At 53.7% G+C, this 24,210-nt stretch overlaps 1 protein-coding gene across 10 annotated transcripts in view; it reads right to left on the bottom strand.

Annotated features, from left to right (window-relative positions):
• LOC140918562 (collagen and calcium-binding EGF domain-containing protein 1-like) overlaps positions 1-13,482 on the bottom strand; it is an 85,884-nt gene extending 72,402 nt beyond the window's left edge. For 7 of the 10 annotated variants that reach the window (XR_012161238.1, XR_012161239.1, XR_012161237.1 and 4 more), the window contains exons 1-2: positions 12,921-13,482; positions 8,657-8,737 (exon numbers count right to left, since the gene is read on the bottom strand). Coding sequence is in view for 6 of the 10 variants with exons in the window: in XM_073363284.1 (XP_073219385.1) it covers positions 8,657-8,737; positions 12,921-13,450 (611 nt within the window). In the remaining 4 variants the exon portion in view is untranslated. The remainder of the gene's footprint in view (positions 1-8,656; positions 8,738-12,920) is intronic. The other 3 variants (XM_073363283.1, XM_073363282.1, XR_012161236.1) reach the window with 2 other exon arrangements.
• Between the last annotated feature and the right edge of the window lie 10,728 nt (positions 13,483-24,210).

Consider the following 24,210-nt stretch of genomic DNA (forward strand, 5'->3'; position numbering starts at 1 on the left):
CTCAACCATCACAGGCTGAAAGGCCCCTTCTGTCTGCTCCACAGACCAAGAAGAGCCGGACACACTTTCTCCTTTACCAGACACACAGGTTGGGATCTCATTCCCTTTGTCCCAGCACACAAGGCTGGTCACAGACAACTGCTTGGAGACCAGGGTAGCTCCCTCCATAGGCAAGTCAATACCCCTGACAGACAGAGACCCATTTCCTTCACTGTCCCAATTCTCCACCCAGCTAACAGGTAAGGTCCCGGGACTCTCATCTTCCACTCTCCTCGCCTTTGCACCCTGCTGACTGGACACAGCCATCAGATCACAAGGCTGCCTAGGCTCATCCAAACTTTCCTTACCAAGCACCTTGCCACTCCCCACAGATCCCCTGCCCTGCCTGTGTCTCCCCCCACTCAGCTGGGGTCTCAGCTCAGCACTGCCCTTGCTGTCCCAGTGGGGGCAGGCCACTGCTTTCCTCAATGCATCAGAGCCAGCGAGAGTCCCCACTCTTGTGTGCAAGGGGGCAGGGAGCATCTCTCTGTCCCACCCAACCCCAGGGGTCTGGTTACAGGCAGGCAGGTAGCCTGAGCCTAACGGCTCCTCCCTGCTGCCAGCCAGGTCATCTGCATTTTCACTGACCATTTCCCTCTCCGCCGATTGGTTCCCTGGATTCAAATTCAAACCCTTGGCAGTTACAGGAACAGGGCCTGGATCCTGTCCCAAAGAGACACAGTCACCCCACAACAGGGTCTCGCAGCTGGTGTCCTGGGGCACCCCAACGACCAGCCAGCCCCACTCCTCCTGGGTCTGCACAGGGATCTGGGCCATAGGGAAGGCGAGGGGCTTCGTCCCTGGGACCCTCACCCAGCTCACAGCGCCCCTCAGCATCTGAGGCTGCACCACCCAGGGTCTGACACCAGTTCTCTCTGTCCCAGGATCTCGCCACCCCAGGAATGTCTCCCCATTGACCATCACCTTCCGCTCCCACTGGGGGTCCGAGGGGCCTGGCCCCAGGAAACTCCACACAGACATATAGGTTGGGGTCAGGAGTGGGAGCCTGTCCACCTCCCCACCCATCTGGCTGATGGAGTCTGTGGCCTTGGGACCCAGCAAGGGAGCTAGACACCGGGGCTTTTCCGCAGGGTCCCCTTGGTTCAAATCTCCAGCCTGCTCAAAGGCAGTGAGGTGGGCATCCACCCCGCCCCCCTTAACTAGGGGCAGCAATTTAGTCTCGAGGTTCCCTGCGGAACTGGCCCCCCGGGATCTATCCCCACTCACCCCGGGGAGGTCCCCTAGGCCTCTCCGCTCCCCCACCGCCAGTTCATGCTGCTGCTGCTTCTGCAGCTCTTTCTCGGGCTCTCGCTGTCTCTCACAGTCCTCTTGCTCTCTCGGATTCAGCTCCAATCCCGTCCGTCTCGATCCCCCGATGGGGAACCCGATCGTGAAGACCCCCGTCTGGTCGGGGACAGGAGTCTTGGCGATGCCTGGCTCCCACTCCAGCTGCTCCCAGATCCTGCTATAGCCCCATTTGGGGTCAGGAATCTGTTCCTTAGAGCGGTCATCCTCCTCCAGCTGCACGGTTAACTCTGCTTTGGTGAACTTTCCAACGCTCAACCCTCTCTTTTTGCACAGGGTTACAATGTCCTTCTTAAGGAGACGGGGACAGGCCGTCACTCCGCTCTTCCCAAGTTGTTGTGGACTCAGAGGCCCGTGTGTTCTCAGCCCCCCACGGTTTCCAGGGAGAACCCCTAGTGTGCCAGCCCTTCTCGAGGTCACCACCTCTTTGCCAGGGTCGAGCTGCAGACTCCTCCGCCCCTTGGACTGGTCGCTGCAATCCCCAGGGGAACCCTGTTACTGCAAAAGTCCTTCTCTCTCCCCGCGCCAAGCTGCAGGCTCCTCCGCCCCTGAGACTGCTCACTGCAGTCCCCAGGGGGACCCCATTACTGCACAGTCCTTCTCGCTGGTCACACACTCCCAGGGGTTAACCGCCCCCCGAAACCGCTCCTCTCTGAGCCTTCAGCAGGCCTGGTCCTCGGCGATCCCCCTTCGTGTTACTGCTCCCCAGTCACTTACTGCAGGAAGCGCCATCCACGGGGTGCAGTACATCCCACCGCTACCACCAGTTGTCACGGAGTCCCTGGGCGATGCTCTGGAACTGCTCCCCATGAAGCCAGTCAGGACTCTGGGGCAGTCGCCTTTCTGTGAGCAGCCTGTCTTCAGGACACACAGCTCACACAGCTTCCACCTTCCTGGGTCTGACCTCGGAGCATTCAGCATCCTCTGCCCCTCCGTGCGCTTCCCCCCAGCGAGTCCACTCAGGTGGGGCTCCTGGGGAAGCCAGAGGGTCCTGCACCCCAACTCCGCAGTCAGACGTGACTCTCAGCCAGCCAGTAAAACAGAAGGTTTATTAGATGACAGGAACATGGTCTAAAACAGAGCTTGCAGGTGCAGAGAACGGGACCCCTCAGCTGGGTCCATTTTGGGGGGCAGTGAGCCAGACAACCACGTCTGCACTTCACTCCATGTCCCAGCCAGCCCCAAACTGAAACTCCCTCCAGCCCCTCCTCCTCTGGGCTTTGTTCCTTTCCCGGGCCAGGAGGTCACCTGATTCCTTTGTTCTCCAACCCTTCAGCTCTCACCTTGCAGGGGGGGAAGGGCCCAGGCCATCAGTTGCCAGGAAACAGGGTGTTGGCCATTCTCTGTGTCCAGACCCCTGCACACACCTGCCCTCTAGGGCTTTGCAAGGATCATACACCCTTACCCCACCCCCTAGATACTTAAGAACTGCATAGGGGAAACTGAGGCACCCCCACAATATTCGGAGGAAACATTAAGAACAGGCCCACTTCGTCACAAATGCGTTACCTAGGGAGGTGGTAGAATCTCCTTCCTTAGAGGTTTTTAAGGTCAGGCTTGACAAAGCCTTGGCTGGGATGATTTAACTGGGAATTGGTCCTGCTTTGAGCAGGGGGTTGGACTAGATGACCTTCTGGGGTCCCTTCCAACCCTGATATTCTATGATTCTATGATTCTATGATCTCAGTAAGACTGTATTGCTGCTGAGGCTGCACGGTGCCTAGGTAAGTTGCCCTCTGTCACAATCTCCCTACTCCTCCTCCTCCTCCTTTGGGTGATGTACTGAGATCTGGGCTGGGGTCAGCTGACTCTGCGCCAGGAGGAGCGAAGAAGTCACTCCAGCTGGGCACAGAGACCACCATGACTATGGAAACTCTCGTGCATCTGTGGGTAGTGCACATCGGCTGCATTTGGGCTGGATTCCAATCCCCACCCCACTTTTTCCCAGGACTGAAAGGGAGGATGCTCAAAGCCTTACTTTTGGGTATAGCGTCAGGCAGAGCTCACCCTTCGCCGGACGCCCTTCTCAGCTACATGTGCAATCCAGCTGTGAAGAGACTCCTGGATAAACCCTCTGGACCAAGGCCTCCCGTCACTCAGAGCTGGCGACAGTCAACACGTGTTTGAACGAGGAGGCTGAAGTGCCCTCTGGCTCAAGGAGAGGAATAGTCTCTCTAAGGCAGGGCTGGGAGCTTTGGTGGTGCACAGTGGGGAGGCTCAGAAGAAAAGGTCTGATCTGGAGACATGGCAATGGGAGATGTGGATGCTTAGCTCTTCTGAGGATCAGGCCCTAGCTAAAGACCAGATCTTGGTCCCCACGGAGCCAGCTTGGCACCAGTCTGGTGGCACAAAGCAGCCTCCAGGCCTGTTTCGCCAATTACTGGAGATTTTTCTGGCACAGGGGAAACTGCTGTGTGGGCAAGAACCAGTATAGCCAGCTCTATGCTACCCCTCCTGCCCACCTCAGCACAGGGGTGTGGCTGAGGTGGAAGGACAAAGGCCTGAGCTGCTGTGTGCAATGCAGTCACTGCATGAGCTCACCTTGAACCAGCCGTGAGGCTGTCTTGAGTTGGGACTGGACTGGCAGAAAGATCCCTCTCCAGCCGCTTGCTCCCAGCTACACCGGGTACTGCAGGGCTGGTCCCAAGGACCTGGCCCAGCAGCTCTTCCAGATTGCAGCATTGGGGCTGCTGAGGCCAGTCAAGCTGGAGCTGAAGAGGGGACTGCGAGAATATGTGATGCATGTCAGCTGGGGGGCATAGACAGTGCTGATTCAGCTTCCCCCGAGTCAGCGTTCGGGGGGAGCCCCAGCCAAGCCCAGAGCTGCCTGTGGCTAGGAAGCCCATGCTGAGAGGAGTAGCAAATGCCCAATGGAATAACCCCCCCACCCTCACTCCCCCTCTGCTTCTCTGCACAATTTCACTAATTAAAATGCTGGAGCCCAGCTGCTGCAGTAATGAAAGAGTTCAGGGGAAGCTCGGCTCGGCAGGGCCCTGCAAGGTATTTGGCCCTGCTCCCAGCCAGTCCTGTAATCATAGCTGACTCAGCAGGCAGCTTGGGCAAAGGTTCAGCCAGCCAGTGTGCTTCCAATTTCCGCTCCAGCCCTGGTGACAGCATGCAGAAGCCTTGGGGGTCTGCCCAACAGAGCAGGTAGCAAGATACAGTCCGGTCCGGGGGCTGCCCTCCCAGATCAGAACACTGGCTTGGGAAAGGCAACTCTACCCCACTCCAGCTCTGCGGGCGGGGGAGTTTGCACACCCTTGTGCTTTGCAATAGTAACTTCTCAGCCTCTCCTCCTGCTAGGGGGCTAGTTAGTTACAACAGGCATCCCAACCTCTCCACATAATCACTCACTGTTTGTGCTTCTCTCCTCCCCTCACTCTCCTCTTACCTCCCCTTCCTTCAGTGGCTCTTCTCCTCCCTCAGCCTGGGTGTCCTGCAAGGGTCTGTCCTCCTCTTCTCTCTTGACCCCTTGCCTCTGGGGGATCTCATCCACTGACATGGCTTCAGCCACTATCTTTATGCCAGTGACTCAGAACTCTACCTCCCCTCTCCTGACCTGCCTCTCTCCAGCCAATCCGCATCTCCCGTCCTCTCGCTGAGACTGAAACTGATCTCCCCAGCTTCCCTCCCTAACCTTCCCTGTTCCCCCGGTCCTTACTGATCACACCCCCAGCCCCCAACACTCAGGCCTTGGGGTCCTCTTTGACTCCTCCCCCTCTCCTTTGCCCCACCCACCATTGTGGGGTGTCCCAAACATGCTGCTTCTTCCTCTGGATAATATTACGGATTTTGGCACAGGGCTACTTGGGGATGGTAGTTATTGGTTTCATTTACTGATCTGAAATCGACCTATTTTGACTGTATCTGCTATCCCCTTCCCTAACGCAGCCTCGGATATAGATTTATACAATTTTTTGTAAGGCCGGAAGGGACTGTTTGGATATGTTCTCTGACCTACACAGCACAGAGTATAGAAATTGACCTAGTGATTCCTACACTGAGCCCAATAACTTGCAGTTTAACTAAAGCAAGGGGTAACATCTTCATGGCTGCCGCTGCCCCGCTGTAATGTTTCAGTGTTGACACTCACTGCAGCGAGGGGAGGGGTTCTCCTGTCACTGTAGTTCAGGGTTTCTCAAACTTCATTGCACCGTGACCCCCTTCTGACAACAAAAATGACGACATGACCCCAGGAAGGGGGACTGAAGCCTGAGCCCACCGGAGCCCCGCCACCCTGGGAGAGGGGGCCAATGCCCAAGCCCAAGGGCTTTGGCCTCAGGTGGGGGGCCTGTAACCTAAGCTCTGCTGCCAAGGGCTGAAGCCAAAACCGAAGCCCTACTCCCCAGGGATGAAGCCTTTGGGCTTCAGCCCCGGGCAGTGTGGCTCGGGCTTTGGCCCCAAGTGGCAGGGCTTGGGCTTTGGCCCTGGGCCCCAGCAAGTCTAAACACCAGCCCTGGTGACCCCATTAAAACGGGGTCATGACCCACTTTGGGGGCCTGACCCACAGTTTGAGAACCTCTGCTGTAGTTAATTCACACCCCCCCGAGAGGCAGTAGCTAGGTCAATGGAAGAATTCTTGGTTACATCAGCTTAACTACATCACTCGGCGTTGCGGCTTTTTACACCCCTGAGAGATGTAGCTGTGCTGATGTCAGTTCCCGGTGCAGATCAGCCCTGCGTGACCGAGCGGCCAAGTCCCTTTTACACACGTGATTTAAGAGCCTAAGGCCCAGTCTACACCAGAAAATTAGGTCGAACTAATGAAAAATCCACAGCAGCGTAGTGAAGACGACCTAACCTCGTGTGTAGGCAGCACTAGGTCAATGGAAGAATTCTTCCATCGACCTGGCAGCCACCTCTCGGGGAGGTGGATTATCTATGCTGGTGGCAGCATCCTTCCCGTCAGTGTAGATTGCGTCTATACTGAGGATCTACTGCAGCGTATAAGTGTAGACAAGCCCAGAGTGTGGCTGACTTTCAGTAAGACTCAGAGTACTGAAGCCCAGATCCTCAAGGGTATTTAAGCTCCTAACTTCATTGATTTGCGTGGGAGTTAGGCACCTAAATACCTTTTAAAATCTGGCACTGTCACTTTTGAAATGGGACTTAGGCTCCTAAACCACTCAGATGCCTTTGAAAATGTACTGTCTCTATGTGTGTGTGTGTGGATAGCACCTAGCGTATTGCAGGGGCTACATGACTACAAATCTGCTGGATCAAAAGGTACGTCTACGGCGGCGTGTAGAGTACAGACACTGCACACCCAGCTAGCATGGGTGTATATAGCGTGTAGATGGTGTGGCACGGCTTAGGCCAGAGGTCAGCAAACTACAGCCCACGGGCCACATCTGGCTCACGGGATCGTCCCGCCCGGCCCTTGAGCTCCCGGCCAGAGAGGCTAGCCCCTGGCCCCTCCGCTGCTGTCCTCCCTCCCCCGCAGCCTCAGCTCGCCGTGTCATCACCGCTCTGCATGGCGGGGCTGCGAGCTCCTGCTGGGCAGTGCGGTGGCATGACTGGCTCCGGCCGGCTGGCGCAGCTGCCAGTCCTGCTGCTTTGAGTGGCATGGTAAGGGGGCGGGGAGCAAGATTGTTGGATAAGGGGCAGGAGGTCCAGGGGGCAGTCAGGGGACAGGGAACAGGGGGCAGTTGGATGTGGGGGAGGTTCTGGGGGAGGCGGTCAGGGGATGGGGAACAGAGGGGGTTGGATAGGCGTGGGAGTCCCAGGGGGGCCTGTCAGGGGGAAAGGGTGTGGACAGGGGTGAGGGCAGTCGGGGACAGGGAGCAGGGGGGATTGGTTAGGGGGTGGGGTCCTGGGGGGGCAGTTAGGGGCAGGGGGTCCCAAGAGGGGGCAGTCAGGGGACAAGGAGCAGGGGGGGTTGGATGGGTCAGAGGTTCTGAGGGGGGCAGTCAGGGGGCGGGAAGTGGGAGGGGGTGGGGTCCAGGCTGTTTGGGGAGGCACAGCCTTCCCTACCTGGCCCTCCATACAATTTCGGAACCCTGATGTGGCCCTCGGGCCAAAAAGTTTGCCCACCCCTAGCTTAGGCAGATTGAGTGCCCTACACGCCTGAATCCCCCCGGGGTACATACCCTACATGGCTCTCTGCACACCCAAGCAGCGACTCCTGTCTACACTGCTGTGTTTAGCAGTGCAGTGTCCCGCGGCCTCCCACCCCTGCCAGAGCCTTTCACTGCGATGTGTAGTCACACGCTGCAATGACAAGTGGGGGTGCAGCCCGCCTTTCACTGTGGCACGATGGTACTCGACACGCCACCATAAGTGTGGACATAGCCAAAGAGAGACCCAAGGGTTCACTGCAACGGGCACAGAGTTGCCATGTGCGTCTGCGATCTCTCTTTCAGCGAGTGGCTGGGTCTATTCAGCTCTCTCCCAAAACTCCACGCTGCTCTATTTCTCCAGTCTCCAAAGGCTCAAGAATTCCCTTGGCAATGCACAAAAAATGCTGGAGTGTGCATTTAAAAAATGCCTTTGCAATGACTGGAGCCTGCCAAGCCCCGCTCTCCTCAGACTGTTTTCGACTGAAGATGATGCCGGTCCGAGGGAAGCTGGCCACATCTGGTGCTCAGCTGGGCTGCCTCGGAGAGACACATGGTTTGGGTTTGGACACTTCAGACCTCCTTTTTCTGGTACAGGATTCGTGATCTCAGTAAAGCTATAGATCACACACGGCACCTCAGTGCACAAAGCCCTGACTGTGGAAGAGTTCCGGGAGGATTTCACTGGAGAAGCTCTGGCTAATAGCACTAATACTGTGAGCGTTTAGGGGGTCTTTTATTTGTGAGTCTCAAAGCACTTTACAAATATTAACTCATTAAACCCCGGAACACCCTCAGGCCCGCTCCTGCATTCCTCACACATTCACACTCTCAACAGTCACTGGGCTGGACTCCCAGCATAGCTCTACCGGAGTCCCTGGAGCAGCGCTGATTTACACCAGCTGGGGCTCCTCCTGGGCGTTGTGATTGTGTAAGCAATGCAGGATCAGACCCCCTGTGGTGTAGTTATTATCCCCATTGTACAGCTATGGGAACTGAGGCATAGAGAGCAGAAGGGACTTGCCCTTGGTACGAGAGTGGAAGAACCAGAAATAGAATCCAGGCATCCTGGCTCCTGCTTCCCCGGATTTAACCATTAGACACAGTCAATCTATCCTGAGAGCTGTGACCTGTTTGTTTATCCTCATTATGGGAAAGACAAAGCCTTCTAAATGCCCCCCAATTTCAAAATCCTAGGGGTGCTACACATGCCTCCCCTTTCCCACCCTGAGCTTCCAAATAGGCACATGACTTACCGTAAGCATGTGGCCGGCATCCCACCTGCTCCTGTACAGGTGTATTCCATGGTCAGGATTTTATTCTCGGGACAAGATTTGCTGCAGGAAAGATGAAGGAAGAGTTTAAGTCTAGTTTGTTCCTTCCAGATCAGATTGCAGGCTGCCTTGGTTCACAAAGCCATCTCAGCCTGTCCCACCTGAGTGTCATAGGCACGTGTCAGACCAGTAGACATGGCTTGGTGGTTTTTGCTCACTGGTCTCGGGTCTGGAGTGACATGAGGGCCTTAAGGTTGTATTTGTCAGAATTAACCGTCCCTCCAAACAGACCACATCACAGGCAAGTGCCCTTGGATACTTGTGACCTGAGAAGCTAGTCAAATTTTGGTGCCCTGGGGATGTTCCAGTCGGAAGTAGGACTTGATGGAGCCTGGTATTTTCTTTGATGCATTTCTCTTAAATCTCCAGCTTTTTCCAGGGTCAAACTATACTCAGAGGCCACACTGAGGTCTTGTCTACACTACAAAGAGAGGTCGACCTAAGTTAGGTCGATGTACAGCCACCACAGTAATTACTGCCGTGATTTATGTCCACACTATGCCCCCTCTGTTGGTGGTGCATGTCCTCACCAGGAGCGCTTCCACCGATTTAACTGACAGTGTGGGGCATTGCGGGGCACTGACTGCCCGGAGACCCCCGCCGGGGCTGACAGCTGGAGCTCCCCCTGCTCGACTGACAGCTGGAGCCCTGCCACTGAGCTGCCAGCCCCGGCTTGGCGGGAATCTGGCTGTCAGCCCTGGTAGCAGGGCGGCTCGGGCTGTCAACTCTATGCTCACATCGCCTGTTGCTGCCTTTGACAGCCTGATCTCTCAGCCCCACATGAGGCTGAGAGCTCAGGCTGCCAAAGGCAGCAACAGGCGATGTGAGCAGTGCAGGGGGGTACACGGACACTGCGTCACCCTCACTGCGTCGACCTAAGCGCTATGCCTCTCGCGGAGGTGGAGCGATTAGGTGGGTGTAGTGGGCATCTTACAGCGGCGGGAGAAATGTTGTAGACACTTGCAGTGTTAAGTTGACGTAAGCTGCCTTATGGTGACCCATCTCTGTAGTGCAGACCAGGCCCTAGGCTTTCTTGTTTTTTCCCTCTCTGTTCTTGGTTCTGTCCTCAGTTGCAGTGTGTTCTCTTGCACACCCATACAAACCTACCCCAAACAATACTCAGCCCAGAAGCACCTGGATGGCTTCACACACACCTTTTGTCTTAGGTGGCGTTTATGTTTACAGTTATGTTAACAGAAGGATGAGTTCACACCTACCAACCTCAATGAGCTTTTAACCCAACCCATGATTAGGTTTCACCCAGTTTATAACAATATGCTGCTCTTGGCCAGGGCTCCTAGCCAGTGGCATGCCGGGGGGGGGGAAAGAGGGGGGTCTAATGGCCTGGAAAACCACACAGACTCATGCCGTGTGGTGGTTTGGGAGCTGGGTAAGGCGGAGTGCTCCTGTGTCAGGGGGAGGAGAGGAAGTTGTCCTGCGGCTGTGGGTAGGAGCCTTGGCAGCACTGGCCCCATCAACACAACTGGCGTATCTGAAACATCTTTTGCAGATATTTTTTTGACAGGCATAAGGTGATGTGTCATTGCTTCCAGTTAGTCCATTGTGCAACACCAGGAAAAACAATTTACTTGGAGGCTCCACAAAATGTGCGGGAGGGGATTTAAGGTCGGCGCCTCAGCTGCTGAACATTGGCATAGTTCCACTGACGTCAACAAAGCGAGCGTGCCCATTTATGCCAGCGGAGGATCTGGCCCTTAGAAAATACTTTGGTGCTTATGTCCTTAGCTATAAACCATTCTGCTCAGACAGGCTGTCTGTCTGTCTTGAAGGTGAGTCAGATCTTTCTCTCTCTCTCGTTCTGCAGCACCGAACATGTTAACAAAACAGATGGGCCTGATCTGGGGCCTGACTCTTATCCCCAGGTTGACACTGGTGTAGTCCCACTGACTGTAAGGGAGTTATGCCTGATTTACCCCCCTGTAAGTGAGAAGAGAATCAAAGCCCAAACCTGAAGTCCTTCCTCCCTCAGAATTCCCACGGGGTCAGATTCAGACCTGATGGAAGCAGCTGCAGTGTCAGTGGGGTCAATAGAGTTAGTCCTTCTTAAACCAGGCTGGAACTCAGCTCCCTGACCTCAGTTACAAATGCTGAAGGGGTAAGTAAAGGTGTCTGTGTGCGAAGCCTGTTCCAAGCATGCCTTCAGGGGGACAAGAACCACATGGCCCCGGGATTCTTCCTCCACCGGCTGGGCAAAGGCATGTGGTAATCCAGATACTGGAAGCTGCAGTAGCTTTTGATCATAAACTCTTTGGGGCAAGGGCTGTCTTCAGACATGTCTGTACAGCCCTTAACACAATGGGGCCACACTGAGCTCAGTTTATTCCAGTCCCCCATTTGTCCACATTACAGAGCAACCACACACCTTGGCACGATTGTCAGTCCGTGCTGCACTCTCATGCTGTCAGGCCAGACTGAGCTGCAGAGCGGGTCTGGGGCTCTGAGCTGCAGAGGGGGTCTGGGGATTAGTAACAGGGAATGGATCCCTTCATTGCCAGATCATTAGTTCAGCGCTGGCCCAGGTTGCGAGCGCTGAAAGTCATTTACCAGCTGAGGGCTGCTCGGTGGCTTGTGCGAAATGGGTCCAGTTCCTTGGGCACAACTGCCAAATTCAATTAACGCTAATTGGCAAGCCCTTGGTGGCCCTCCCAGAAGAGAAGCTAGGGATTGAATGCACCATGGAGATTGAACTCTTTCTTCTCTCCTCACGCAAGAGGTGGGGAAGCTCTTGCTGCCAGGACCCATGCTGTGCCTGCCCTGTGGACAAATCCACAGAGGACTGTCATCTACAGGGCTATTGTCAGTCCAGCACGAAATGCACCTTTAAACAAAAACACACAAAGGATTGACCTACAGTGAAAGAGCTGCAATATGGCCCAGGCCTGGAATAGCAGAAGGGCTGCAGGTGAGGATGGGGGCACTGGCAGTCCTGGGGGTGGGGGCTCTCCGGGACTGGAATAGAGGGGTGGGGGGCTGCAGGTGAGGATGGGGGCACTGGCAGAGCTGGGGGGGGGGGCTCCGGGACTGGAATAGAGGGGTGGGGGCTGCAGGTGAGGATGGGGGCACTGGCAGAGCTGGGGGGGGGCTCCGGGACTGGAATAGAGGGGTGGGGGGCTGCAGGTGAGGATGGGGGCACTGGCAGAGCTGGGGGGGGGCTCCGGGACTGGAATAGAGGGGTGGGGGCTGCAGGTGAGGATGGGGGCACTGGCAGTCCTGGGGGTGGGGGCGCTCCGGGACTGGAATAGAGGGGTGGGGGGCTGCAGGTGAGGATGGGGGCACTGGCAGAGCTGGGGGGGGCTCCGGGACTGGAATAGAGGGGTGGGGAGCTGCAGGTGAGGATGGGGGCACTGGCAGAGCTGGGGGGGGGCTCCGGGACTGGAATAGAGGGGTGGGGGGCTGCAGGTGAGGATGGGGGCACTGGCAGAGCTGGGGGGGGCTCCGGGACTGGAATAGAGGGGTGGGGGGCTGCAGGTGAGGATGGGGGCACTGGCAGAGCTGGGGGGGGGGGCTCCGGGACTGGAATAGAGGGGTGGGGGGCTGCAGGTGAGGATGGGGGCACTGGCAGAGCTGGGGGGGGCTCCGGGACTGGAATAGAGGGGTGGGGGGCTGCAGGTGAGGATGGGGGCACTGGCAGAGCTGGGGGGGGCTCCGGGACTGGAATAGAGGGGTGGGGGGCTGCAGGTGAGGATGGGGGCACTGGCAGAGCTGGGGGGGGGCTCCGGGACTGGAATAGCAGGTGCCGGCTCAGCTCCAGGAGCTCAGTGGCTCCGAGGCAAGCGCCGGGCGTCAGAGACCTGTGCAGGCAGAGTCCCGTGGGGCTCGCCAAGGGCGGGCTGCTGGCGCTGGGGCGCGCTGGGGCGCCGGGAGCCGGCGGAGGGGCAAGGCGGGGGTGCCGGCTCGTGGCAGAGATGCGGCGCCCGGCCCGTGGCGCTGCTTACGGGAAGGAGCCGTTCGAGCTTCCCACGCCGGGCCCGAGCGCAGACCTGTGGGGGCGTTCGCCAGGCGGAGCAGGGAGCAGGCTCGGCTGCTGTGGGGCGGGCGGCTCCCGCACTGCGTCCCCGATCTCCTCCCCGGCGGGAGCCCAGGGCTTGCCTCTGCGCCCGGCCCTCGCCCCGCAGCCCCCAGCTGCGCTGGTTCAGTGACAGCCCCCAAGCGCCCCGCATCTCACCTCTTCTGATCCCCGGAGAGCGGCGGGAAGGGGCCGGAGAGCAGGGAAGCGAAGAGCAGCTCGGCTTCCAGCAGGCGCAGCATCGCCCTGGACTCCCGTCCCGTCCGGGCTCCTCCCGACCGCAGCCCCTCAGAGCCGGGCCATGCGGGACCCCGCAAGGGGCTGGCGGCTCTGGGACAGCTCGGCCTCTCCCGCTGCTCCCCCGGGCCGAGCTCCCCTGCCCGGCAGCCCGGCGCCCAGACGCGGCTCCCCGTCCCTGCGCAGGGTGCCCGCAGCTCCGCTCTCTCCTCCTCGATCTGCCCCTCTGACTCCGCCGCCCTGCAGCGACGCTCCCGGCTCTCTGGCCCGAAGACAGAGTTCAGCCCCTCCTCGGATCCCTGCCCCTTCCCTCCGCTCGCCGCTTCGCCCTCGCCTTTTGTGTCCTGGCCGAGAGCCCCCTCTCCTGGTGCCAAAGGCTGCGTCCCTTCCCACCAAGACCTGCCCAGCGCCCGCAGCTTCTTGCCCAGGGCCGCCAGCTCTCCCTGGAGCATCCTTCTTCTGCCAGCCCAGCCCAGATCTTGTTTAATCTCCAGGAGCTCTCCGAAGTCGTGCCTGGATCTTGCTACAACCTAACCCTCTCCCCATGCGGGAGACCGGTGATGGGCAACTAAACAGGGAACTGCCCAGAGATTATGGGCCCCAACAGGGCATGTACAGTTAACAGGGGGCCAAAGCCACTTAGAGTGGGAGTAGAGACTAGCACTGAGGGAGGAAGGGTAGCACCTTTTCACCCCCTTTAGGGCCCCTTGCCAGAGCAGTGTAAAGGGATCTTTGGGGAACTGGGAGTCAGGCCCTGTTTATTCACCCAGCACAGGCATTGGACATGGCGCTATGGAGAGGAATGGACTATGAAGGGCCTGATTCTCCTTTCCCAGGGGTGTAAATCAGGCCACACTCCCCTGGAGTTGGTGGAATTCCACCCCTGTCTGGGCATGCGGGGGAGGTACAAACCTCCCAAGCTCAGCTCGGAGCACCTTGCCCATCATTTGAAACTAGGAGACCAGGATGGCAAACATCAGCTCACTCCTTCCACCAGCTAGGGGCACGCAATCAAACACCAACACCTCCATGGCCCAGCCTCCATCCCCTGTCTCTCTGCAAAGGCCAGCTGAATCAAATGGGCCCTGTCCTTGCCCAGTCTGGGCTATTCTGGACTAGGGACGGGAGGGAATTCCACAGCCCCTGGAGCCCTCACGGAGAATGCCCTGCCAGCTGCCATCCCACCGTCAACTCTAAGCATCAGTCTCCTAAAAGAAGTGGGGGAAGTTTCCTCTCTGGAGGAATTTAAAATAGGTCTGAACAAAACATTGAGAAGAATCCTGTGCTGGAAGGGAGATCGACTGAATGATCTTCAGTCCACAGGCCAGATTGACAGTAGGTGTAACTCAGCCTTGCTCCATAAACTTCAATGGTGTGATGCCAATTTACACCAATTGAGGATCTGACCCCTGAGCTTTTATGGGCCAGCTTCTGATGCCAGTTACACCAGTATATCAGATGCTGGCCCTAGTCTCTCCCCTTCTGGAGGCTGATTGTGACATAAGTGGAGTTTACACCTGAAGCTATTTCAAGGTCACAAACCTTACAAAGAGCAATGGGAAAGCTGTTGGCATCCGAGGCAGTGCTTGTTGACCTGCGCAGCTGCCTTTGGCATAGCTGTGTTGAGTTCATGAACCCTTCCCCTGTAACTTAAACCCAGGGATCTTTAAAGGGTGATTCCATTTAAAAACCCAACTAACTTGTTTTGCTAGCTAAGGAGTAACCTGTGCTGTCTATTTAGGACACATTCTGCCACCCAATGCATAGGAGTGATGCCTGCAACAGAGGGGCTGCATTGGTTGAGTCATTGGTATTTTTCTCTTGCCCTTGCTTCCACCCCCACCCCACCCCCTTCCCCATATTTGCTTCTCACTCTGCCCACTCTTGGCTCTGTTTTTTCCTCCCTTCGCTTTTTCTCATTGTCTAGCCTAAGTAGGATGTGAGCCTGATAAAGTTTGTGATCAAATCAAACCTACACACCCACGGTATCTGCTTGGCTTTGAAATTAGGCAAAAGGACCTCCTCCGTCCCTAGTCACAAGCCAGTTCATTCATCCCCAAGGATTTTGTAGGATGAAAGATATCACTCCACCAAAGGAACACCATGGGAGTCTCTAGATTGAGACAAATGAAACTCATCTCATGAGTGAGAAATATAAGCCAGGAGCCTCGGGATGCTTTCCCAGATTAGAGAAATTTGGACATAGGATAAATGCCAGTAAGAGATGGTTATGAATCAGTGGTTCTCAACTGTTTCTATACCATGCACTCAGATGACATCAGAAAAAAGTTACAAGACTTCCCTTCCATAAAATTCCTTATCCCATCCCATCCAGCCATAAAGCATGGGAGGAGATCATGCCCCCCCAATATGTCTTTGTGACCCCATGCAGTCGCAGCCCCCAAGAATGAGATAGTTAAGGCAGGTAACCCAGGACTCTGGGGACCTTGTGTCCGTGCTGAGGGAAAGCGCTGTTTATAAACCCTAAACCCTGCTCCAGTTGCAGTCAATGGCTGTCAGTCAAAGCAGGATTGGGTGCCCAGGAGCCCTGGGACTTTGAATCTTGGAATCAATGCAGGTCTTAAAAACAAACCTCAAAGCCTGTGCCAGGTTCATGTGTCAGACAGGGGCATGTGAGGTGTGAAGGAGGGTGGGGGGAACAGATGACTGAGCGGTGTGGGGGGCGGGGGTTCAGTTGCAGCACTGGATGCAGCACAGGTGGCAGGAATGCCAAAAGCTGCCTGGGGCCAGATCCTGAGCTGGTGTAAACTGGTGTAGTAGCTCCATCAAACCCCTGCATGTCTGTGGGCTAAAGCTGGGTCCCGTCAGCTCTAGGCAACTCTGAGGTAGGCATGTGAAATTTAAACCGGGGCAGGGACCAGGAGAGCAGCTTCACAGAGCCATGAGAAGCTTGGGTGGGAGCCTCTCACTTCCCTCCCATTGGGCTCTCCTGAAGATCAATAACCCTGTTTTTTCAAACTCTGCTTTCGCTGAATCAATGGTGAAACCCCCAGAGATGGTTGGCAGAGTTCGGCCAGTGCTAGGCCCCTTTGAAAATCCCACCCTCTTCACAGGGAAAATAGGGCCTTTCTGGATTTGGAGCCAAAACTGTAGGGACAGATTTCGATCCTGGCATGTGAATCCTGCATCCCTGAAGTTTGAAGCAGGCTGGGATTTGAGGTTCTGGTTTTACCAACCTCTTAATCAGAGCCACAGTTCTAAAAGAAAGAGAGAGGATAGTTCATGTGATACCCTGATCAGTGCTGTTCCCCCGCAACCCCTAACTCCTGGGATCCCTGCTTTCCACTCCCTAGCTCAAACCGCTCCAGCAGAATTCTCCTGCTTATGTCGTCCCCACCCCCCACCCCCGACCACGGGTTTCTGGAGAGTGTTCCGTACCAGAGGGTGGTCAGAGAGCGGCCTGGCAGAGCAGGCTGGCTGTCACACACAGGCACTGTCCTTTCTTTCTGGGATGTGATGCAGCCTTGGTGGCAGGATACCAGAGCAGAGATCAGGTTTCAGAGTAGCAGCGGTGTTAGTCTGTATCCGCAAAAAGAAAAGGAGGACTTGTGGCACCTTAGAGACTGCAATTCTCAACTTAACTTCAGGTGGCACTGCTATCCCATTTCCTTCTGAGGAAGAGCTGATTTCTAAGCACCCATTAGCTATCCAGAGGTCTTTATCAATCATGTAATAACCAGCTAGAGATGCTGCAGAGACACCCTGGAAAGTCCAGCCTTTAGCTGGTCAGGTGATGACTGGTGCATGTGGGTGAATGTGTTCTTAAGTCTAACATGATCCAGATGGTTCTTTTCATTGTACATTGTTGACAGAGCTGGAGGTAAAGGAACTGATTTCTGATTGCTTGTCCAAACCCAGTGCCCAGAACAACGGACATCCTGCAAGTATTTTTACTGAGCCTGCAAAAAATGTTTCCAGGCCTCATGAGCTGCAACATATTTGTGTTTGCAGCATGGTTCTTGCCCAGTTCCTTTTCAGGATTCCTGCTTCTTTTTAAACCTATAACTGCCATTGTGGAATTCCCCCCTCTCCCCCCCAGTGCAGGGCATTTCTCAAGTCAGCATATAGACAATCTAAGGGTTCTATGCTGTTCTCTGGTGTAGGGGCATGATGAGGTTCTGCCTAAGAGAAGGAAGGAGGGTGGATCTTGCTAGGGCAGGGTGTAGGCATGCAGGGCTCAAAATTTCAGCCATCCTGGGCAGGTGAAATAATCCATAAAGGGTCAGTCAAAGTTAGTGTAAATTAGAGCAGCCACTGGGCATCTCGACACCTTGTAATCTCATCTGCAAACACACATTCAGCTATTATATCCATGCTGACAACTCCCAGATCTACTTCTTTACTCCAGACCTGCCTTCTTTGGTCCCAACAAAAACCTCAACCTGTCTGTCTGACCTCTCATGGAGGTTGAGCCATCAGCTTAGCTCAAACACAACCAAAACAGAGCTCCGAATCTTCCCCCCAACTTCTCCCCTCTTCCTTCTTTCTCAATCACTAATGCAGACAACATCACCACCCTGCCTGCCACTTACCTCCGTAAGCTGGGTGTCATCCTCAACTTGGCCCTTTCTCTCAATCCTCACAACCAGGAGGTGCCTGCATCTTGTCGATTTTTTCTGCATAGCATCTCTAAGATACGACCTTGTGGTCTTCCCATCAGTACAGCTAAAACTCCCATCCAGGTGCTTATCATCGCATGTCTCAGTTCCTGCAAAAACCTGTTCTCTGGCCTTGACAAAAGCAGTCAGCATGCTGCTGCAAGGATCATTTCCCTAGCTTGCCACTTTGTGTGTGTCTCCCCTCTCTTGGCATCCCTCCCCCAGCCCCTCCATCTCTATCACTTTCTCTCCTGCTGCCCGTCATGCATTGTCTTCCTCCAAATCCCTCCTTTGCCATAACGCCAGTGCCTACAAGAAACTTGACAGTGGTTAAGCTGCTGATGTGCTGAGACTACTGCCTATCATACTGTCTCATTGTTTCCTTGTACTCCCCCATCTGTCTGCCTGTCTCCATCTGTTGCTTGTCTTATACTTAGGTTGTAAGTTCTTTGGGGCAGGGACTGTCTGTTTGTTCTGTATACTGCCTGGCACAATGGGGTACTGGTCCGTGACTGGGGCTCTGAGGTTCTACCACAATACAAATAATAAATCGTAATGATAATAATAATTGACAGCTCAGAATCTGGACCATGAAACTTCAATCATGCCACAGAATGCAACATCAGTTACAGATTCTCACCCCCACTTTCTCAGTTTATCTTCCCTGGGCCATTGTGGTTCCATTTGAAAGTGATCAGCAACAAAACTTGGAATGCAAATGGCCTTTCCTGTCTCATCTGGTCTCTAGAATGGCACTGTTCCCAGTTGCCCCGCTAGGACTGATCAAGCACAAGCTGCAAAGGAGCCAGAGCATCCAGGCCGGCCATCACATTCCCTGCAAATGTGGCAGGCCCTATGGGGAGTCACATCTAGCCCATGTTCCCACCCTATTGGCCTCTATAACGCCTGGGGGCCATAATGTCTATTTGCACCTGTCCATGTTTTGGGCTTGTTCCATCACCGGTTTTGAATGGATCCACCCTGCATGAGGAGGCATGAAGGCTGCAGGAGGGTGGGGATCACGCTGTGCTATGCCCTCATCCTCATGTTGAAAATGTTGTGATGTGGGGGTGACTGTCCTGTTCTGCAGCCACTGCCAGGTCAACTCTGGGCTGGTAGTCTGTGACATATGCTAGCTCAGGGAGGGAAGACGCTGGTGTGCTTTTGACTGCGCTGCTTTTGACGACTGAATATCTTGTTGCCTGGTTGTTTCCTTTGTGCTTTTCACCTAACAGGTTTCTTCTCTTGCTCTCTTTTTGTTCCTGAGATGGAACCGGGACTGGCCTGGTTCCTTAAGGGAAGCTGCGGGGCGGGGAGAAGATCCAGCTGGACCCTTGTCAGTTCCACCACATTGTTCCTGTCCCAGTTCATAGTGTGTACAGATCAAGGGGGAGGGGAGAAGCACTGGGTCCTGGAGAGGCCCAGGGAGGAAAGGAGAAAGCTGAAGATCCTTGTCAGTAGTGTCTCCTGTTTTGCTTTCTCTTTCAAATCTCAGGAGTCTGGTAGGTGGAAGGTTGGCAGCAGGGACCCTTTGCCCTGGGAAGAATCAAGAGTCTCCTCCCCACCCAGTGAGGCAGGTGTGGTAGCGGCCAGGTGAGAGGGGATGGAGTAGGAAAGACCCAGTACTTACTCTAGCAATTGGGCTCTCTCTGCTTAGACGATTGGACCTGCTGCGCTCCTCAGCTCCTGCCACAGAGTCCTCTGATGGGGGGGCTGTTGGTGGGGCCCCCAGCAGTTAATATGGGAGGTAACAGCCTACTGAGATGCACAGGACAGCTCACCCTTCTAAGAGCTATTGTTTGAGGCTGTCTGAATACTCAGGTGTTTTTGGGCTTTTCTTCAAAACCATGATGGCTAGACACGTCCTCTTATTTGGAGTGAAAGCTAAAATTCTGACTATCACATGATTCCAGGAGCTGGTGCCCTAGATACCAGGTTATAGAGCTTATGTCTTTATACAGCCCTGCCTTGGACCAAGACTGCTGTTGAGCTATGGTCCAGGATTTAATACAACAATCCCTAAACCTCGGATCAGTGCCATTTTCAATCCCTGTAATGCTTAACTGCACCTGCTGTTCTACAGTGCCTGTCCTGTGTAAGACTTTGTCCCCGCTGGAGATGTGGAAGTCCCATTGTCTTGTCTATTAAATGATCTTGGTGCACTTTTGCTTTGTGATCTGCCTCCAAATCACATTGTCACAACCCACACAATGCAGGGGTCATTCAAATGGAGAATGGGGCCTTTGGGGGAGTGTCAGGGAGTGGACAATTCATACACATTTTGTTCAGTGACAGCGGAGACAGCATTTTTGGCTGTTTCCTTCTGTGAAGGGCATGAACAGCTGCCACAGAGGAAGCCAATGGTTACACAGTAAAAACCAGAAGCTTGTAGTTTTCATTTCCGCTGGAGTTATTTCAGCTTCCCTTTGCTCTAGCACTGACGAAAGCCTGACTAACTGATCACCCAATCACCAAATCACAATTCTGCCCATGTATGCGCATGCATGTGTAAGCATATATATAGACTCATGTACTGGTTTTACTTCTTCTTTTGGCTGCTGTGTGCTGTTGCCAGTTGCAGGATGAGCAGCGGTTGCTGATATTTCTATTGCCCTTCGCCACTCTCTGATAATACATCTTGGGAGACAGAGTCAACTGACTGGTGCCTCAATGTGTCCTAATTATGCCACATCCAGGAAGTCTGGAATGTGTTTGCCTATTTAATCAGGGCCTGATCTGACTCCCACTGTCTTTAATGGGAGCCGGCGCAGGCCTTGGATTGGATTGTTAGTGACTCATCAATATCCCTTGTTCGCTTATTTAAAAGAATCAAACCAATGAAGCTTCTAGTTAAACGCTTAGTTCCAGCTTATGGAGTCTGTACTCACACTGGCGAGCACTTACTTATGTGAGTAATCATCTGACTTCAGTGGGCTTGCTTGAGTGAGCAACTGCTCAGCAGGATGAATCAGGGCTTTACAATTTGTCCCTTAGCTTATAGCATATGCAACCAACAATGGTTCCATTTTGTTACCTTTGTTGTCATCCCTTGCATTCTACACCACCCTGTTGTACCTTGTCTCTATACTGACCACTCTTTGCAGCAGGGATTGTATGATTGTATGTTGGTAGGGCACCTAGCAGAGTGATTTGATCCTAATTGGGGTCTCCAGGAGCTACTGTAATGCACACTAGAGATATAATAATAATAATTAATAATAATTAATAATAAATACTATAATAATAATAGCTAGAAACTAACTGCTATAGGATGAGGGTCTCCACCTCCTGTCTGGAGCCATCAGAACCTCTCACTGTCAAACAGCCCCACAAAACAAGTCATCATCACCTCCATCCTCCTATATGTGATGGGTCAGATAGAACTTCCTCAGAGTCCATTAATAGAACGTCTTCATTGGCCAGGGGAGGTCACTATTGAGTGGCAGGAGGTGTTCCCTTCCCCAGCCCTTGGACTTTGCAGCACCTCTCCCTCCTCTCCTGCTTGCCCAAGGAGCAAGAAGCCCCAATGACGCCAGCGTGGATTAGCTGAAATGCTAGTTCTGTTGAGTGGGTCTGAGTTGATGCGGGGAAGTCCAGAAACAATTTGTTTCCAGACAGTTGTATAGCTCAGAGACTCTGAGGCCAGAAGGGACCATTACAATCATCTAGCCTGAACTGCATAACGCAGGCCAGGGAACCTCACCCAGTAATTTCTGCGTCAGGCAGAAAGGAGAAGCCGTCAAATTGTTTCATAGTGTCGCCCCGAACCAAACACCTCCCTTCCCATTCACTAGCACACAGATCACACACCTGCTCATCCCCAATCGGACGAACCCCCATCCCCCCACCCCCTTCCCAGTTGCACAGACCACTTCCTTTCCTACTCACGGTTACATAATGGTGGCCACTACAGCGATGAACATGTAACATTAAGAAGGTAGTTAATGTACAAGTCCTCCTGGTAATGCAACACAGCAGCTGGAAACAAAGAGGTGAAGCCAGCATCAAGTGATTAGCCAGCTGTTCGTGGACCTTCCAGCAAGTGGTCGATGGTGAGACCCCAAACAGTGAGTTCTTGTACTGCTTTGAGGCGCTGCAGCCCCAATCCTGTCTTCTGATATACCCAAGACAAACCTGTGTCACTCCCTTGGAAGACCGTGTGTTCATACCCGAGCCCAGGACTGGGCTAGTTGGGCCAGATTCTCACTGAACTGTAATGTACTTCCACTTTAGATTCTTTATTCTGCCAGTATTATTACTATTGTGGTAGCACATAGGAGCCCCAGTCTTGGTCCAGGACTCCACAGTGCTTGCACTGTACAAACATAAATCAAAAGCAGAGTGTAAAGGGTCCTCAGTGTAAATCGTAGAATTGTAGGACTGGAAGGGACCTCGAGAGGTCATCTAGACCAGTCCCTGGCACTCATGGCAGGACTAAGTATTATCTAGAGTAGACCATTGGTTCTCAAGCAGGGATCCGAGGCCCCAAGGGGGTCTGTGAGGAGGTTTCAGGGGTCCACAAAAATAAACCAGAGAGCAGGGCTGGTGTTAGAGTTGCTGGGGTTCAGGGCAGAAAGCCCAAGCCCAACCCCTGCCACATGGGGCTGAAGCCAAAGCCTGAGCATCTTCGTTTCGCGGGGGCCGGGGATTCCTGTGGCCTTGTGCTTGGGCAGTTGCCCTGCTTGCTACCCACTAACCCCAGCCCTGGCTTTTAATCTACTGACTATTCAGAACAATTGTTGTGGCACAGGTGGGCCGTGGAGTTTTTATAGCACGTTGGGGGAAGGGGGCTCAGAATCCCTGATCTAGACCATCCCCAACAGGTGTTTGTCTAACCTGCTCTTAAAATCTGGTCACAATCTCCCTAGGCAATTTATTCCAGTGCTCGGTTCATCATTTTTAACCTGACCTTATGACAAATCTAGGTTATTTTCTTTAACCATTTCATCTAAACTCCCAGATTGCAGCCACACCATGTTTATTTCTGATCACATCAGCACAACAATTCTGTACATAATAATCATTTGATACATATACAATGCCTTTAACCCAGCATGTGTCCAAAGCAATTTAAAAACCAATCTGCAAACAATGCACGTGTTATTTCATGTTCCATAGCACACAGCAACAGTATGTTGCAATTTAGGACAAGAAGCGACAGATCCCTTTACGTTCCTGCATTGAATCTGTAGATGATTTAGGGTGTCACAATGTACTTATCTGAGGCGCAGCTTGGCCAGGACAAACGGGATAACAGGTCTAATTTTCGAAAGGGCTGTGTGGGACCTTACTGATTACATGGGGTCCAAAGCTCAGCTTTACATCTCATCAGCACATGAAGCCTCTCATAGCACAATGCTCGTTAGCACCAGGCTGGGGCTTTTGTTCAGTACTGAATCAAAGGGATGGGTTCCCCATGACTGAATTGCCAGCACTGCTGTGTGCAGCACCTTGGCTTTTTATTGGGAGTTTCACATCCCAAATGCTGACCTGGCCTGATCCGATGTTGCTTATGAGAACATGCAGCACAAGATGGGACGGCTTCAGGCTTTGCTCTTTTCAGAATCAACTGACTCTCTGGGAAATTGGATTAAATGTGTATGTATCTCTTTGGATTTTGTGGCTTCTTATGGAGGGTCTCTGGGGTTGAGAGCCAAGGTTGTCTGTTGGACTGTCCTGATGTTGAGGGGATTCTCCTGATTTTGAGGTGGCCGTCCCATGACCTTGAAGTTGGGCTTAGAAACCTTTTAAAGTGCCCTGAAATGTATTGCGGGCTGGTGCAATGCATTGAGACACTTTATCACGACATGATGTGGCAACCCCAGGGATCATGCATGAGTCCATGCTAGTACAGTGCTTTGAAGGTGAAAGGTGCTATGGAAATGCCAATAGGCTCCTCTGCCAACCATACATGGATGACATCCATCCCTGTAGCATGTGCATCAGCTGCAGACAGTGATGTTTCTCAGACATCACAGTGCCTGAGTGAGGGAAGTTTGTGGGTGAGAAGTGGAGCTGGCTCAGGCTCAGTGCAGGGAAAACAGAAATGATACTGGTAGGAAGGGAGAAGTTCTTTGAGGAAACAGAAGCAGCTATAACATCTGATGTGGAGGTAGGTATTTACTCTCTGACTGACCTGATTGCCAAGGTGGTGCACAATAATATCCTATTATTATTTATTTGTATTTACAGTAGAACTTAGAATCCCCAGTCAAGAACAGGGCCCCATTGTGGTACAAACACTGATAGCTAAGGTACTCATAGATTACTAGTACCCTCCCCTTCCCTCCCTGGTCTGTTTATTAAGCTCTTTGGAGCTGGGACTCTGTTTTGCTATTTTTGGAGAGAGCTTAGCACAATGCAGCTCCCATTCCGGCGGCTACAGTAATAATAAATAATAATAAAATAATAATAATAATAAAGAATCCTTGACGCTCAAATAGCAGGTGTAGCCAGAAATGCCTGTTTCCACCTTCAGTTAGCTAAAAGGCTGCATTTCTTCCTCCCAGTCTCAGACCTAGCCACTCTGATCCATGTCTTTGTCACCATCCAGGCTGGGCAGAAGCAACTGTGGTCGGCTTTGCAGGACCACA

This window comes from Lepidochelys kempii, chromosome 10 (assembly GCF_965140265.1).
Source record: "Lepidochelys kempii isolate rLepKem1 chromosome 10, rLepKem1.hap2, whole genome shotgun sequence".
NCBI classification, from domain to species: Eukaryota; Metazoa; Chordata; order Testudines; family Cheloniidae; genus Lepidochelys; species Lepidochelys kempii.